Genomic DNA, 15,262 nt, shown 5'->3' on the forward strand with positions numbered 1-15,262 from the left:
TCTCGTACCAAAACTCGGTTTTGCTGTAGCGTTCTTTCAATTTCCGAATCAAACGGTTGCGGTGACGACTTGTGAGAGCCTCTAGTATGCATACACCTGAAATACCTTCACACTAAACACAACCAGCGTAAACCCGAAAATAACAAAACAAAACTACTAAATTAACACACGTTACGCACTAATCCCCAGCAACGGCGCCAAAATTTGACGTGATGTCGTGGTCTCAATCAAATTTAATCCAAATTACAACTAGTAGATAGCAGTAAATGTGTATTGAACATAGAGAGTTTGTGGAAAATGTGTTGATTCTATAGTCTTGCAAATTAACTATAATTAACCTAATATGCAGAAATTAAAGATCAAGAGTTTGGATTGTTTGATTTAAAAACTAAATTATCACTAATTGTTAATCAAGATTGGATTTTTAATTCAGATTATGGGAAAAATGACCATCTTAGGATTCAGTTTCTTTTAACACTTGTGAAAAATTCCAACTAGAAAGAGTTACATAGACATAACTCGTGTATAAACAATTGTTGTGATAAAAGGGAACAAAGTACTCGGATTATATTAATGCGAGGTCGTTTCCCGATGATCAATCAATCAATATCCAACCCTAACCCTTCCTGTCATATCTCGATTGTCAATGACACCAAGAACGTACGATTTAGAATAGAATTGTAATACCAATTAACAAGCTACAATCAAATATTCATACACCATGATAATCAAAGCAAGCACACAAAGTTATCACTCTAGAAATTAAGGAAAATCACACAAGAGTTGTAGAAAAACCTTCACCTAAGATGATCACCACAAATTTAGCCGGACATTGTTCGGTTGATCATCATAACATCAAAGTTCAAGTTCATACGAATCAAAAACCAAAACGAAATGTTTAGAATTGTTCCCAAATGATATCCAAAGCTAAAATTCGCCCACAAAGTGCAGAGAACTGTTCCCAATCATGAATGACTTGAAAAGACACAAGAAAACCGTTTTTAATGAGCAGTTACGTCTTTTCCTCGCTGCCTCAACCGTAACTTACGGTAGCTACCGTAAGTTACGGTAGCCTTCAATCTGTTACGGTGACTGACTACTGCGTTACGGTGGGAACCAGGAACTTTCAGGGGCTACCATAATTTAAATTACGGTGGACCCCTGAATCTTTTGTTTTGTTTCTTCTTTCCTTCCATGCTTGACCCATTCCACTCCAGTCCATCCAAAGCAGCGATTTATCCATTTTAAGCTCCAAAACGTACCTGAAACATAAGCAAATGTAGTTATCTAATTCAAGATATTTACGTGATCAAGTGAGGGATAAACTCGTCTTTTAACACCATTAAGGGTTGTCCTATGGACCACCCGTCAAGCTCTTAGGCATGCTTCTGACCAAACATCAAAGGAACCTTTACAAACTAACACTGTATCAATTTTGCTCAACTTTTTGGAGTTCGGAGCAAGAAATGTGAACTTACGTCCACACATATTGTATTCAACAAGGCCAGAGGAATCAATGAAATCATTCAAATTTTAAATCCAACCTTCCTTTAAATCCGACCCCATACCTCTTATATTAATCAATAAGAAATTCATGGCTTGCAATGTTGAATTCCTTCTTCCGAAATTATCTCCTTGATCCATTGCTGGTGTTGACTCAGGTTCACTCCGACATCGAACCCCACTTCAATCGTACATGTTGCTTCTCGATTCAACATCTCCGCCAAAGAATCCTTCTCTGCTTGACGTACAATTTCGATAACTGGGGCCTCGAACGTATCATCACCCCCTTACTCCCCTTTCTGGAATCCTGATGGGTTATAGGAACTTCTGGAGCCTAAACATTTAGATCCAGCTGGAAAGCCTTATCGCTACAGTCAACAGACTACTTACTAGGTATTGTTGGTAGCCTTAGGATTATTTACTTCTCTCCTTCTCTTTTTAGAAATGGGCTCCCCACTATTATCAACAACCGGGACTTGGGCCTTATGTTTGAAAGAGGACTTCTTTTTTTGGGCCCTAAGGGGTCTATGAAGCCCAGGAGTAAATTGTTTGGAACAAAAAATCCCACCTATCCTGGCCTCAACCGTAAACTCTCCCTCTTCCAGCACAACATTCCCACCTTCCAAGGCACTTGAAGATTGAACAGTCTTACTACCTTCTACTCTCGCCCCCATGCAGACGTCGGGAACCTCAACAACCTTTTCAGCTTCTTGGCCATCATTCAACGTGATCCCCGCCTAACCATCCGCCGGACCGCCTTCCGTGGAACCCACCGGAGTCTCCACCGGATTATCCAGAACCTCCGTCGAACTACGATTAGCCCTAACATCCATGTCGACCTCTACCTCCGACTCAGATTCCTCTTCCCACATTTCATCAGCAGCTATGCAGTCTGGCACCCATTCTCCGAGTTCTTCGGAAACCCATACTTTGAATTTCTTGTCCTTCCACTTCAGGGTCACCACATCACTAATTATGGCACCATCCCCTACCAGAACTCCAACCAAATCAAAGGTTAGGTCTTGAGAATCCTTAGAGATTGTTGAAGCGTGAACATTAACCTTAAGTTTATAATAACCCATCCATATAGTCTTTAAACTATCTTCTAACGCTTTCTTATCCCTGACCCCTGCGAAAGAAACAAACCTGAACCTGTTTCTCACCTTGTTTCTTTTCCTTGCTACGTAGACTCTCGTGACTTCCCCAAACTGACTGAAACAGTCACCAATCTCTTTAGAACTGCTCCTTTCCGGTAAGTTGGTAACAAAGAACTTAATGACTCCTACCCATTCCTCTTCCATACTCATACCCTGGACGGCCACACCGGATGAACCAAACTATGAGAGGTTAATATGATTCTATTAATCTAGCTAAGCTATACAAGATAGTCGTGATCGATCATAGACCTACTAAGCAATCAAGAATAGAACACAGGAGCGTGGCTGTTCATCTTCGACTATAATCACTACTACGAAAGAGCCTTCTCCGATCAGACCCAAACTCCGCTAACAGTGCTCTAACCAAACAAATAAGACAGGGATACCTATTCGATCACATGAGTGTTACACGTTGCTGGAAAAGGATCGGAAAAGGGCGAAGAAGATTAACGGAATGTTAATCGTCACGAGAGAGAGGATCTCAATAACAATTCTACAAATATTAGGTAAGCCTATGATATTCAACTATCTATTAGTTAGAACAACAAATTTAAAACGTAATGGAGTTTTATTCTTCTACTATTAAATAATAAATTTCATTTGTTATATGTTAACCAAACTGAAAAAATAATACTTTTTTTGAACGACAAATTTCTTTTATTCTTGTCGTCTGTGGGACTTTAAATCAAGATCTCCCTCTCCAATGATGTTTAAAGATTTTACCATTGCCAATGAACCACCAACCCATTAGCTGAAAAAATGATACTAACTTTAAGATAACACAAGTTGTAATTAGATATGCCTAAGTGAAAATATATCCCTTAGATAATTTAATTAAAAAGGCACGATGATTTTTTTTAACAATTCATATCAAGTGTTATCATACCCTCTAATTTCAATGGTGAAAAAAGGTATAATCTATTAACTTTTTATAAAAATAATCAATTAACTTCATATAAAATTATCTTTAAATTATTTAAATAAATTCATTTTACCATCGATATTCCATATACATCAAAATGGTTAATTTATATATCTACAACTTTATATAAATTAGTTTGTATGTATATTTCTCATAATGATTTAATATTTACATATATTATTCTTGCATATTTTAATGTGTTTTTTTAGCTACGTAACAACTAAATGAGCATGCATCTTTTTTATGCGTATTAGATTAGATTATACAGGATAAAGGATTATATATATGTATAACATGCATCTTTTTTTAACCTAATAATAAATAAAAAAACAAAGTAATACGAAATAAAAAGTATATAGTACATCAAAGCTCATTTTTCAAAAACATATATTGACGACTATGTGTGTTAACTTTTTTTTTTTGAAGAAAGGCGATTTCATAAAAAACAAGCAAGCTGCTTGTAAAATATACACCACATGGAAATAAAATGAGAAACATGCAATAACTAAATAAAGCACATTACATGATGAAACAATAGACTACCAAGACATCTTAAATTCTCTCCAGCACCTCCAATCCAGCTTTAAATGTTTAGCCCTTGAATTTATCCATAAGAAAGAAAGCGCTTTGATCTCACCAATTAATTTCTGTATATGTTTGGACCTGTTGTTGAAGATTAGTTCATTGCGAGTCCTCCATAACGAACAACATATAGTCACCAGAATCATATAAATTGCCTTTCTTTTGTGACCCGTAAGCTGCAGACAGTCGACATATTCCAATAATTCCACCACACTTACCATGTACCTTGGCATGGGTAGTTTTGTCCAGAGAGATACCGCGACCCAGATTTGGTTTGCATACTCACACGATACAAATAAATGGTTCGTTGATTCCTGAACCAGGTTGCACAGTACACACATCACTGATGGTAACGAGATGTTCTGCCTTCCCAAAGAATCCCTTGTTGGAATTCAGTCTAGAATGACCCGCCGCATGAAACAGTTGACCTTTTTTGGTATCCAGCTCAGCCACTTCAATGTTCTAGTTTCAGGAATTGTTTGCACATGATCCAGCTCGTTTCTTAAATCACATACACGAAAATGTTCCGGTGTATCTCCCGATAACCACGTCAGACCCTGTTCCAATTTTTTTATTTGCCAGAAGTTTAAAGAGTCCTTCTATTCACCGATGAGGTCTGGATTCGAAAGAGTTTGTGTACTTCCCCAAAGCCAAGCGACTCCTTCGTTGGTAGTGATACATCTGTTCCACGCAGCAATGTTTGTCGGACTCCTTTGCAAACATATTTGGGAATAAACCCATAGGGTAGTATCCCCTAACCATTTATCTAGCCAATAGTATGTTCTGTTCCCCTGCCCCATCCTTATCTTCAGCCGGTCTTAGCCATTCACCAAAAGATTCCCCGACACCCTCCCCAAGTTCACAATATTTTTCCATACTTCACCCAAAGTGCTATTGAGTGGAATAGATAATACACACCGTACACCAAAATGAATTGCGTTAATCACCCGGGCCCAAAGTTTTGAGGGTTCGTTTTTGAACTATACGCTCCATTTGACCATAAGTGCCTTGTTTGTTGCCGATAAACTACCAATACCCAATCCGCCATCTTCTATCAGTGCCACCACCTTGAACCATGGTACCCAACTAATCTTATTGTTTTCTAAGCATCCACCCCATGGAAACCTTCTTCTAATTTTCTCCAATCTTTTTACTACTTCTACGGGTGCGTTAAATAATGAGAAGTAATAAGTTGGTAAGTTACCAAGCACTGCCTTAATTAAGGTTACCCTTCCCCCAAATGAGAGTGTTCTAGCCTTCCAAAGTGATAGTTGATTTTCAAATCTTTCAACAGTCGGTTTCCAATTTTTTACTAGACCCATGTTTGCCCCAACTGGTAGACCTAGATAGATAAATAGGAACACACCCACTTTGCAATCTAGGATTGAAGCCTTTTGTGACATTTCATCATTACCTACACCAACCCCGTATAATTGGCTTTTTGAAAAATTTACCTTAAGGCCCGATGACAAATGGAAACATCTTAACATCCTTGCAAGATTTTGGAAGTTTGATTCGTTCCAATCAACTACAAATAAGACGTCGTCCGTATAGAGAAGATGAGAGATTATCAGACCCGCACCTAGTGTCTTTACGCCCTTGAAGATTCCCGATTCTATTGCACTTTCCGTGGCCACATGAAGGGCCTCCATAGCTATAATGAAGAGCAGGGGAGACAATGGTCTGCTTGCCGAACCCCCCTTTGGATTAGGAATGGCAATGGGCCGGGTATTAGTAATCCCAGGCCCGTACCCAGTTGTAATTCTTTGTCCCATACCCGGCCTGTTACCTGTCGGGTATTTGTTGGGTAATTACCCGTTGGGTATCGGGTATACCCGTTAATTTCATAAAATACCCATTGGAACAAATGTGCAATTTTTACTTTGATGTTTATATAATTTACTATTTTAATGACTATAACAAATGAAAATATGATTAATAACTTACATATCATATTCATACCACATATACCCAACTAAATCAAAACGATTACTTAATTAAGTAATTGTATCTGGACCACCAAATTGCATAAACATCCACATAATAAAGGGTGACAATTTCCATATCCAATACATATTCAAAAATAAGTTATTTGTTCACTAAGAACTTGCCAAATACATATCCACATATGACTATAGAGAAGGTAACAATTACATGTGCTAAGTTTATATATATGGAAATATATAATATGATACATTCGGGTATTATTCGGGTAAATGGGCTGGGTATCGGGCGGGTATCACTAAATCCCATACCGGTACCCGATTTTTTTCTTTTTTAAGCCCGTACCCAGCCCATACCCATTGGGCTTCGGGTATACCCGGCCCGTATGTTTCGGGTATACCCGTCAGGCTTGGGCTTTTTTTCCATCCCTACTTCGGATATTAAATTCCAAAGTTGGTGACCCGTTGACTAATATGGATGTTCTTGCTGATGCTAGGATGCCCCAAACCATTCCCTCCATAATGCCGGGAAACCCATTTGTGATAGGATCGAATCCATGAAACCCCAATTAAGAGAGTCAAACGCTTTTTCAAAGTCCACCTTAAAAAACATTGCTTCGCGTTTAGATTTTTTCGCCCATGAAACAATCTCATTTACAATCAACGGGCCTTCCAATATGCTACAGCCTTCAATGTATGCAGTTTGCACGTCACTAATATATTCAAGCTGTGTAATACACGTGTTTATTAGATTCGTGTAATGCATGAGTTTTTAAAGATATAACTTTGTTATTAGTTAGTATATCAAATTATATTTATTCAACTCCTGTAATACACGGGGTTCTAACTTAGTAAATAAATAACCAGTTCCAAGTTCCAACTATTTAACGACCCAAGAAACTTTTTAGTTATGTCAATAACGAACCGAACAAAGTTAAATACTTATTCATCCCTTCAATAACACCATGTGTGATTTGATTCTCTGCACAAAAGACATTCAATCAATCTTTTGGTTGTAAGCCTCAACACTTATTCTATTATTATTATTATTATTATTATTATTATTATTATTATTATTATTATTATTATTATTATTATTATTATTATTATTATTATCATTTAGGACATACACTAACAAAACCTAGGTGGGTGCTAGCTAGGTTTCATAGTTAGAATTGCTCCTCAATAATATTATATTGAATCATGTATGGAGCACTCTGTTACACTCATTAGGAGTCCTAAGTACTATGAGTTAAGCAACTAATGGACAAATCAGACCGCATAAGACTACTTGAATAGAAAAAGAGAAGGGATTCACGGGTAGTGAAGGCAACCAGAAGAGGAATCATTCCATTCAATTCTGAAGCCTAGCGTCTCCTGTAAAACTCTATCACCATCATTCTTTGTTGAGGTTCTGGTACCTCTTCCTCTGGCCCTCTATTTACATAACGAAGAAAGGAAAAGGCTCTTGCTCGGCATGACTTATGTCTCTTTTCCCATTTATAAAAAGTAAGATGAATCTATACTCCTCGGCCTATGGTAAGTGAAGAGAGTATGGGGTTCCGGGTCTTTTTCGAGTCAAGATTGACAAAGAGGCAATCCCCTTTCAGATTAAAATAGAGTTAATCATAAGGATGGTTCCTATAGTTTGTTCATGTTGCATGTCCAGTCTTTACTTTTGTATAATTACACCCATAGCCCTTACTTTGCGGATGAATAGATGGTCATGTGCTACTGATGTGAATCGAAATAACTTGACCACTAGAAACTCATTACCTCCCGTGATTGGGAAGGAAGTTGTCGGATCTTGGTGAAACTGAAGATTGAATGTGCTTCCCCCTAGAACCCTTGAGTTCCCTTGTTGTCAAATATCATAATAGTCTAAAACAAGTCGCATACACTCCGCACCTTCTAAACTCATATCAATATTTATTTCGATTTTCTTTTAGTGTTAACTAAACCACATTTATAAAATGACTTGAAGACATTAAATTAAAATGATTTAACATATATATTCCGCCTCAGTACTATAGGAACTAGGTTCACTTTTTATTAAAATATATTATAAAATATATAATAACGAGACTCTGGTTATTCGTAGGAAATATAATAGTATAATCCGGTTACAAAACTATATGAAAAATAAATAAAATACAAATACATTGTTGTAACGCCCTGCTTCTTCATACTTTCCATAATTAGAAGGTCTTTCTTGTATTTCTATTTTTCGAAATCTTGTGTTCTTGTAATCGTTCTTTCATTGTAATCGTTGTAAAATCCGAGACTTGAATCATAAATAAAATTCGTATTTCTTTAAATTCGTACTATACATACTTCATACATGTTTATACATTTAATTTCGTGAAACAATTGATACATATTTGTAATTCTTGGAAACTATGTGAAAGATGCTAAACATACATCTTTTGAATGCATACGATACTTAATTACGACATTCACACGCTTCATCATACTTCATTATGTTTGTTTTTTGTTAATTATACTTGTTACATCCCTATATTATGCCTTTACAACATAAACGACCCTTAAAACACCTAAAAACCTTAAATAAGAAACATGAGGGGTCAATTATGTCAAAAAGTAAAACATAAACCTCACCAAGTCGAGCCCTGGCGGGCCGCGACTCGCCCAGCACAAGCTTACGTTGGGCGCGAGCCAGTGGAATCCGAAATCAGCACAGCCAGCTTGCTGGTTGGTCGAATTTTGTTGAGTTTTGATTGGTTTTAAGCGTGTTTCTTGCATTTAAACCTCACCAACCCAACCCTAATCCATCCCCTATAAAACCCACACCTCTTCCAAGCATTTTCCACTTTACAACTCTCACATTTCACCCTCAAATCAGTCTCAAACATTGCTGGAAATTAGAACTTGGACAGAATCATAACAAGTTCTTCAAGTGAGCATATCTGACTCATTACTTGGTCTTTTGCTTTGATTCTTTTTCCTACTCACTTGGATTGACCTTAGGGACATTTCCACAGGTTTTCCATGGAAATCCAAGGTCTGGAATGTCACCAAAAAGGCTCCAAATTGGACTGATTTACCATTCAGAGGTTACCTCTTAACCATTTAGACTTGAGGTTACCTCTTATTCATTCAGAGGTTTTAAACCATTAAGAGGTAGCATCTGAATGGTCATTAAGAGGCTACCAAACAGCCCCTTAAACTTTGTTAAACTTAGTTACACTTGAGTTATCTCATCTCATTCCTATGTCCTTATGCTCATATTCAATTGAATGGTTAGGTGGGGTTAAAAACAAGGTTGAGACTTATAAAATCAGAGGTGTAAACCTCATAAACTTTCTCTTTTGTTTAGGGTTTTACCCACAAGTAGTGTTCAAGCTTGAAGCTTGATGTTTGTGTGATTATAGGACAAGCTTGGGCTATCCTACTTGAAAATCCACACATTGCTTGATGTTTTGCTTAGAATAGTTGTAATTATTTCAATCTTTACTTATATGTTCTTGACCCTCCTTGTTGTTCATAACAACAAGTGTAGTGGTGAACAAAGAGGTACATAAATGGAAGACTTGTTCTTCCTACCTCATGCATGAATTATATGATACAAAGAGGTTCCTAAATGGTGGATTTATCCTCCTACTTGACCTATATGACGTATGAACACTAATATAACTTATATAATATATTTAAGAAACCAAACTCTTGATGATGAACAAATGGTCATTTGTCAAGATAGTAGGTTACATCATCTTAGGCCTTGATAACTTGTCACGATTCTAATGGAACTTTGTTCCATGAACACATTTAAACTCTTTTGAGTTTCATAGTGTCAACATTTAAACTCTTTTGAGTTTCATAGATGATTACTTTTCCATATGTTATTTTCTTGTAATTTAAATCTCCGAATCTATAATCTCCCGTTAAAATCTCCATACTCATCCACCTATGTTTCTTCGTGTAGAAGGACAAGGTTCTCCAAACTAAACTACCAACAACTCTCGCGGGATTAACAAGTGGAAAGCTTGCAAAACGGTGAGTATACTCGAACTTTGCCTTTTTTTTTCATTTACACTTTTGGGGTGTAACATGTTAAGCTATAAACTTACACACAAACTTATTCTTTATGCATGCACAAAACAATCCTTATACATGAAACTACTTGTTATGCTTGATACGTGAACTTGGGTGATTCTTATGTGATACCATAGTCATTAGCTTCATACGAGCCTCCATTTAACATATATAGCGCTATAGGAATAACGCACCGCCAGTAGACTTGTGGTCATGTTAAAACAACATTCTTTATTGCGTAACAGAGGATTGACTAGGATTATAGCATGCCATGATTACGTTTATCTTGAATAACTTAAGTTGCCATGTGGATTCGTTTTAAACATTTTATGCTTATACATATGTGACACCCCGTTGAAACACTCTAGCTTGACAGTGGCTGCTTCAACTTTCGGGACGAAAGTTCTTAAAACTTGGGGATAATGTGACACTCTAGGTTTTTCCATACGAACATCTTGTAATATTTTGTGTATATATAAATATTATTGAATGAAAACGTGATCCTTTTTGCATATTACGTGTTGCATATATGTAGTATATATATATATATATATGAGAGCCGAAACCACGACCCGAGACCACGACTCGCAACCACTCGGTTGCGAGTGGGCCACTTGGTCTCGAGTGGGCCTTTGAGCCGTAACCGGTTTGGGCCGAAACCCCAAGCCCAACCCGAAAACTCCCTTGTATAAATCCCAAACCTTTCCCCATTTCCCCTCATTTGTTACACCAACACATACACTTCTTCTAGTCTCTCTCACTAGAAAACCCTCTACAAACACCACTTCTCTTCTCCAAAATCGGTTCAAGCTTGGAGCAAATCGGTAGGAATCTCGGACAAGATCATCACTCGGACACTTCATCTTCTCTCATTTTCTTCCTTTTCCTGCGTGTTGGTGACAACTGCTAAGATAGCGGTGTGCCCTTTTCGTAAACACTTCTGGGCTTTCAAGAACGAGATAACGCCGGAGATTTCTCCGCTTTTGCCACCTTGTATGATGAGAGGTTTGCCAGAACGACGGGGAATACGAACTGCTTTCTCTTGACAGAGGATCTCAGCGCGATGCTTGGATAACCAATCCATACCAACAACGACGTCGAAGCTTCCAAGAGTAACAGGGAAAAGATCGATACTAAATGTCTGACCAGACAACTCTAGTTTGCAGCCTTTGATAACATGTGAGGCCTCGATGTTTCTACCATTGGCTAACTCGACGATATGAGGGGAACTTAGTAACGAAAGCGGACGCTTAAGCTTCTTACTAATACGTAGGGACACATAACTAGCATCGGCTCCAGAATCAAATAATATAGAAACATAACGATCATCGAGTAGGAACTTACCCGCCACGACATTGGGGTCATTCCTTGCTTTTCCAGCTCCAATCACAAAAGCTCTTCCTCTAGCACCATTCCCGGCATTGTTGTTCTGATCGTTGTTCCCAGCCCCCTGATTGTTGTTGCGGTTCTGGTTCAGTTCAGGGCAATTCTTCTTATAGTGCCCCTCAGCTCCACACTGGAAACAACCCTTGGCATTCCCGTGATGTTGTTGCTGCTGGTTCTGCCCCACGGGACGTGGACTCCTACAGTCTTTGGCCTCATGCCCCATTTTGTTACATCGCTGACACTGACCTTTCGCACACTGTCCGCTGTGATGTCGATTGCACTTGTTGCACTTGGGGTGGTTACTGCGATAGCCACCCTGTTGTTGAGTGCCCTTGTTGCTTTCAGTTTTCCTTTGCTGCGCTGGGGCCTGAGTGGGGTTAGCATCCTTCCTTTGATTTCCTTCCCACTTACGCTTGTTGTCACTAGAAGTTCCGACAGTAGCACTGATCCTTTTGGGCAACCTGCCCTCTTCTACGGCCTGATCAGTAAGTTTGTGAGCAAGTCGAACAATCGGCTGAATGGTAGTGTGGTTGGCTGAAGTTACATGGCATCGAATTTCTGGAGCCAAACCCTTGATGTACAGTTCGATTCTTCGATACATAGGTCGAGACATATTTGGGCAGAGAGCAGCATAATCATTGGACAGCTTGGTGTAAGTTTCAATTTCCGACCCAACCATCTTGAGCTCATAGTACTCATTCTCAAGCTTGTGGATGTCATCCCGGTGACAGTATTCCTCCTTAATCATGTCCTTGAAATCCTCCCACGCAGTAGCATTAGCAGTTTCCAAACCAAACATCTGAATTTGCGCCTTCCACCAAGAAAGCGCGTTTCCTTCAAGCGTAGCAGTAGCAAACTTCACCCAGTTCGCAGGGGGACACTCACAGACAGCAAAGACAGCTTCGACTTTCTCAATCCAATGCAGAAGACCTATGGCACCCTCAGTGCCGTTAAAAGGGAGAGGCTTGCAATCCATGAAGGTTTTGAAAGTACACACGGGTGGTTGCGCAGGTGCATGCTGACCTATAGGGTGAGCTGCGAAAGCTACAGCCACTGTGTTGAGCAGGTTAGTGAACTGAGCCTGTGTCATGTTAATGTTTCCTCTTCCGCGTCCACTCATTGTCTTCATAACCAGAAAACACAGTATGAGTGTGATGTTGTAGCGAGAATGAGACAGAAGGGAGAGGTGTATCTATCTAATTTAGGCACACTAGTACGTATAGCATAACAGGAAACATAAGGTAAGCAAACAAGTAAACACTGGTCCGAGCTATGTGGTCAGAAGTGTTGAGCCTTGCACTTGGAGTGTAGTGTCGTCGCGAGTCACAGGTTATAGTCTGGTTTTCTCCAAAAAGATTTTTCTCCTTTTTAAAACCAAGTTCACTATAACCAATGGCTCTGATACCAATCTGTCACACCCCCAAAATCCACCTGCGGATAACACCCGCTTCGAGGGCGTGACTGACCAGGATCCAGCCACCAATTATACTGAATAATTAAATTGATAACAAAAAGTAATACTTACTGACCGTAAGATTAGCAAATATCAAGTTCAGAGTTTAAAGTTTTAAGTTCAAACAGTAATAAGTAGCGGAAGCACAAGTAGAGCAGTTTAACAAGGTTCATATTTCAAAATAAGGTAACACCCACACAAGGGTGGACAGACACTACTCGTTCCCAAGCAGCAAGCTCCTTCGTCACTGGTTACCTGCAAAGCATGCAGTAAGGGGTCAACAATAATGCTGAGTGAGTTCACTAGTTGTCCAGTTTTAGTTTACCGAAAACTTGAGTTGTTTAGATAAAACATTTATAATCACGTTGTGGGGAGCTACCCCACCTGTAAGCTCACTAAACTGTAGATACCGAAACTGTTGACGGAATATAAATATTCGTGCCCCGAGTCAATGTCTATCGTCATTGACCATGTTGCAAGGTCTACTAGTTCACGCCCGATCTCCCCCGGTCACGGTGTGAGGTTGTCAAACCTAATAGCGCTATCAACTAATAACCCGTTCGCCCCCGGCAATTAATCGGTACTGTAAGCAGGGACTTAAAGTGATAGAGTTTCGTTTAGCATGGCTAGTTGTGATTTATAAATAGTATCCAAACGTATCTCCCCCGGAGATAGTAATTACCCATTCTGTTTTCCCCCGGAGTAATGGGTCAAAAGTATTTTCCCAAAGTTGGTAGTTTGTTCGTGTCCCTCCGTGGGACGCATGCTTTTAGTGTGTGAACTCACCTTGGGTTGCTCGGCAGATTAGGTCACTTGTCAAATACGTTGGTCACCACGTCCTAACATGGTTACCGGTATAGGTCAGGTTTGGTGTACAAGCATTCACGTAAAAACTTACACAAAACTAACACGTATCATGCATACAAGTAAACAGTGGGTTACTGGGCCGGCCTTATCATTTACGAAATCAAACAGTAACACATAGTCCAGTCAACAGATAGCCCATATTACACATATCGGCCCAATAACCAAAATGGACAGCCCACTCGCAACCAGGCGGTCTCGAGTCGCAACCAGGAGGTCTCGGCTTGTCACGTTGTGGTTGCGAGTCGTAACCGTGTGGTCTCGAGTTGTCACGTTGTGGTTGCGAGTCGTAACCGTGTGGTCTCGAGTTGTCACGTTGTGGTTGCGAGTCGCAACCGTCGTAGTCTCGAGTCGCAATCGTGTGTTTCGAGTTGTCATGCTATGGTTGCGAGTCGCAACTACGTGGTCTCGAGTTGCCATGCCTTGGTTGCGAGTCGCAACGGTGCGGTTGCGAGTCGGAATGCTGTCCCTTTCATGTACACGTGATGATGCAGATGCATCAGTCCAATTTGTACCATGTATTCAGGCCCAAATCAGGTAACAACCAATAGGGTTTAACTAACAACTTACCCAAACTGTCTATCAACCAAATATGGATCAAATCACAAGGGTTTTCAAATACTTAACCATTATTCAACATGTTTATAACAAGTTCATCCATATTCAACATCCTAGGGTTTTTATGTCCAACATAACCATTCATTTTATGAGCCAAAACTTACATATTTCATCAAGATCATTATGCAAGAACAAAGAAACATACATTATATAGCCGAAATCTTAAGTTTAACATCATCATTTTGCAAGAAACAATGAAGCATAGTGTGTTTAGCCATAATCATTCTTAGACTACCATTTGTTAGTCATTTTGAACATGTCATCAAGCATTCAAACATAGTATACACATATGGTGAAACACTCACAAATCATTTGAAAAATGATGCACAACACCATTAACTAAACATTATCTAGTCCATTCAACATACATGAATCTTATACACATAAGGATAACACTAACCGGCTATGAAGAAGAAGAAGGAGCCGAAAGAAAGGAAGAAAATGAGAGAAGATGAAGTGTCCGAGTGATGATCTTGTCCGAGATTCCTACCGATTTGCTCCAAGCTTGAACCGATTTTGGAGAAGAGAAGTGGTGTTTGTAGAGGGTTTTCTAGTGAGAGAGACTAGAAGAAGTGTATGTGTTGGTGTAACAAATGAGGGGAAATGGGGAAAGGTTTGGGATTTATACAAGGGAGTTTTCGGGTTGGGCTTGGGGTTTCGGCCCAAACCGGTTACGGCTCAAAGGCCCACTCGAGACCAAGTGGCCCACTCGCAACCGAGTGGTTGCGAGTCGTGGTCTCGGGTCGTGGTTTCGGCTCTCATATATATATATATATACTAC

At 39.3% G+C, this 15,262-nt stretch overlaps 1 protein-coding gene across 1 annotated transcript; it reads right to left on the reverse strand.

The window, feature by feature from the left end:
- Nucleotides 1-5,144: 5,144 nt before the first annotated feature.
- Nucleotides 5,145-5,816, reverse strand: LOC110943065. The gene has a single exon (XM_022184822.1). The coding sequence runs from the start codon at nt 5,814-5,816 to the stop codon at nt 5,145-5,147; it is 672 nt and encodes a 223-aa protein (XP_022040514.1).
- Between the last annotated feature and the right edge of the window lie 9,446 nt (nt 5,817-15,262).

Source organism: Helianthus annuus, chromosome 5 (genome assembly GCF_002127325.2).
Source record: "Helianthus annuus cultivar XRQ/B chromosome 5, HanXRQr2.0-SUNRISE, whole genome shotgun sequence".
In the NCBI taxonomy this organism is placed as follows: domain Eukaryota; kingdom Viridiplantae; phylum Streptophyta; class Magnoliopsida; order Asterales; family Asteraceae; genus Helianthus; species Helianthus annuus.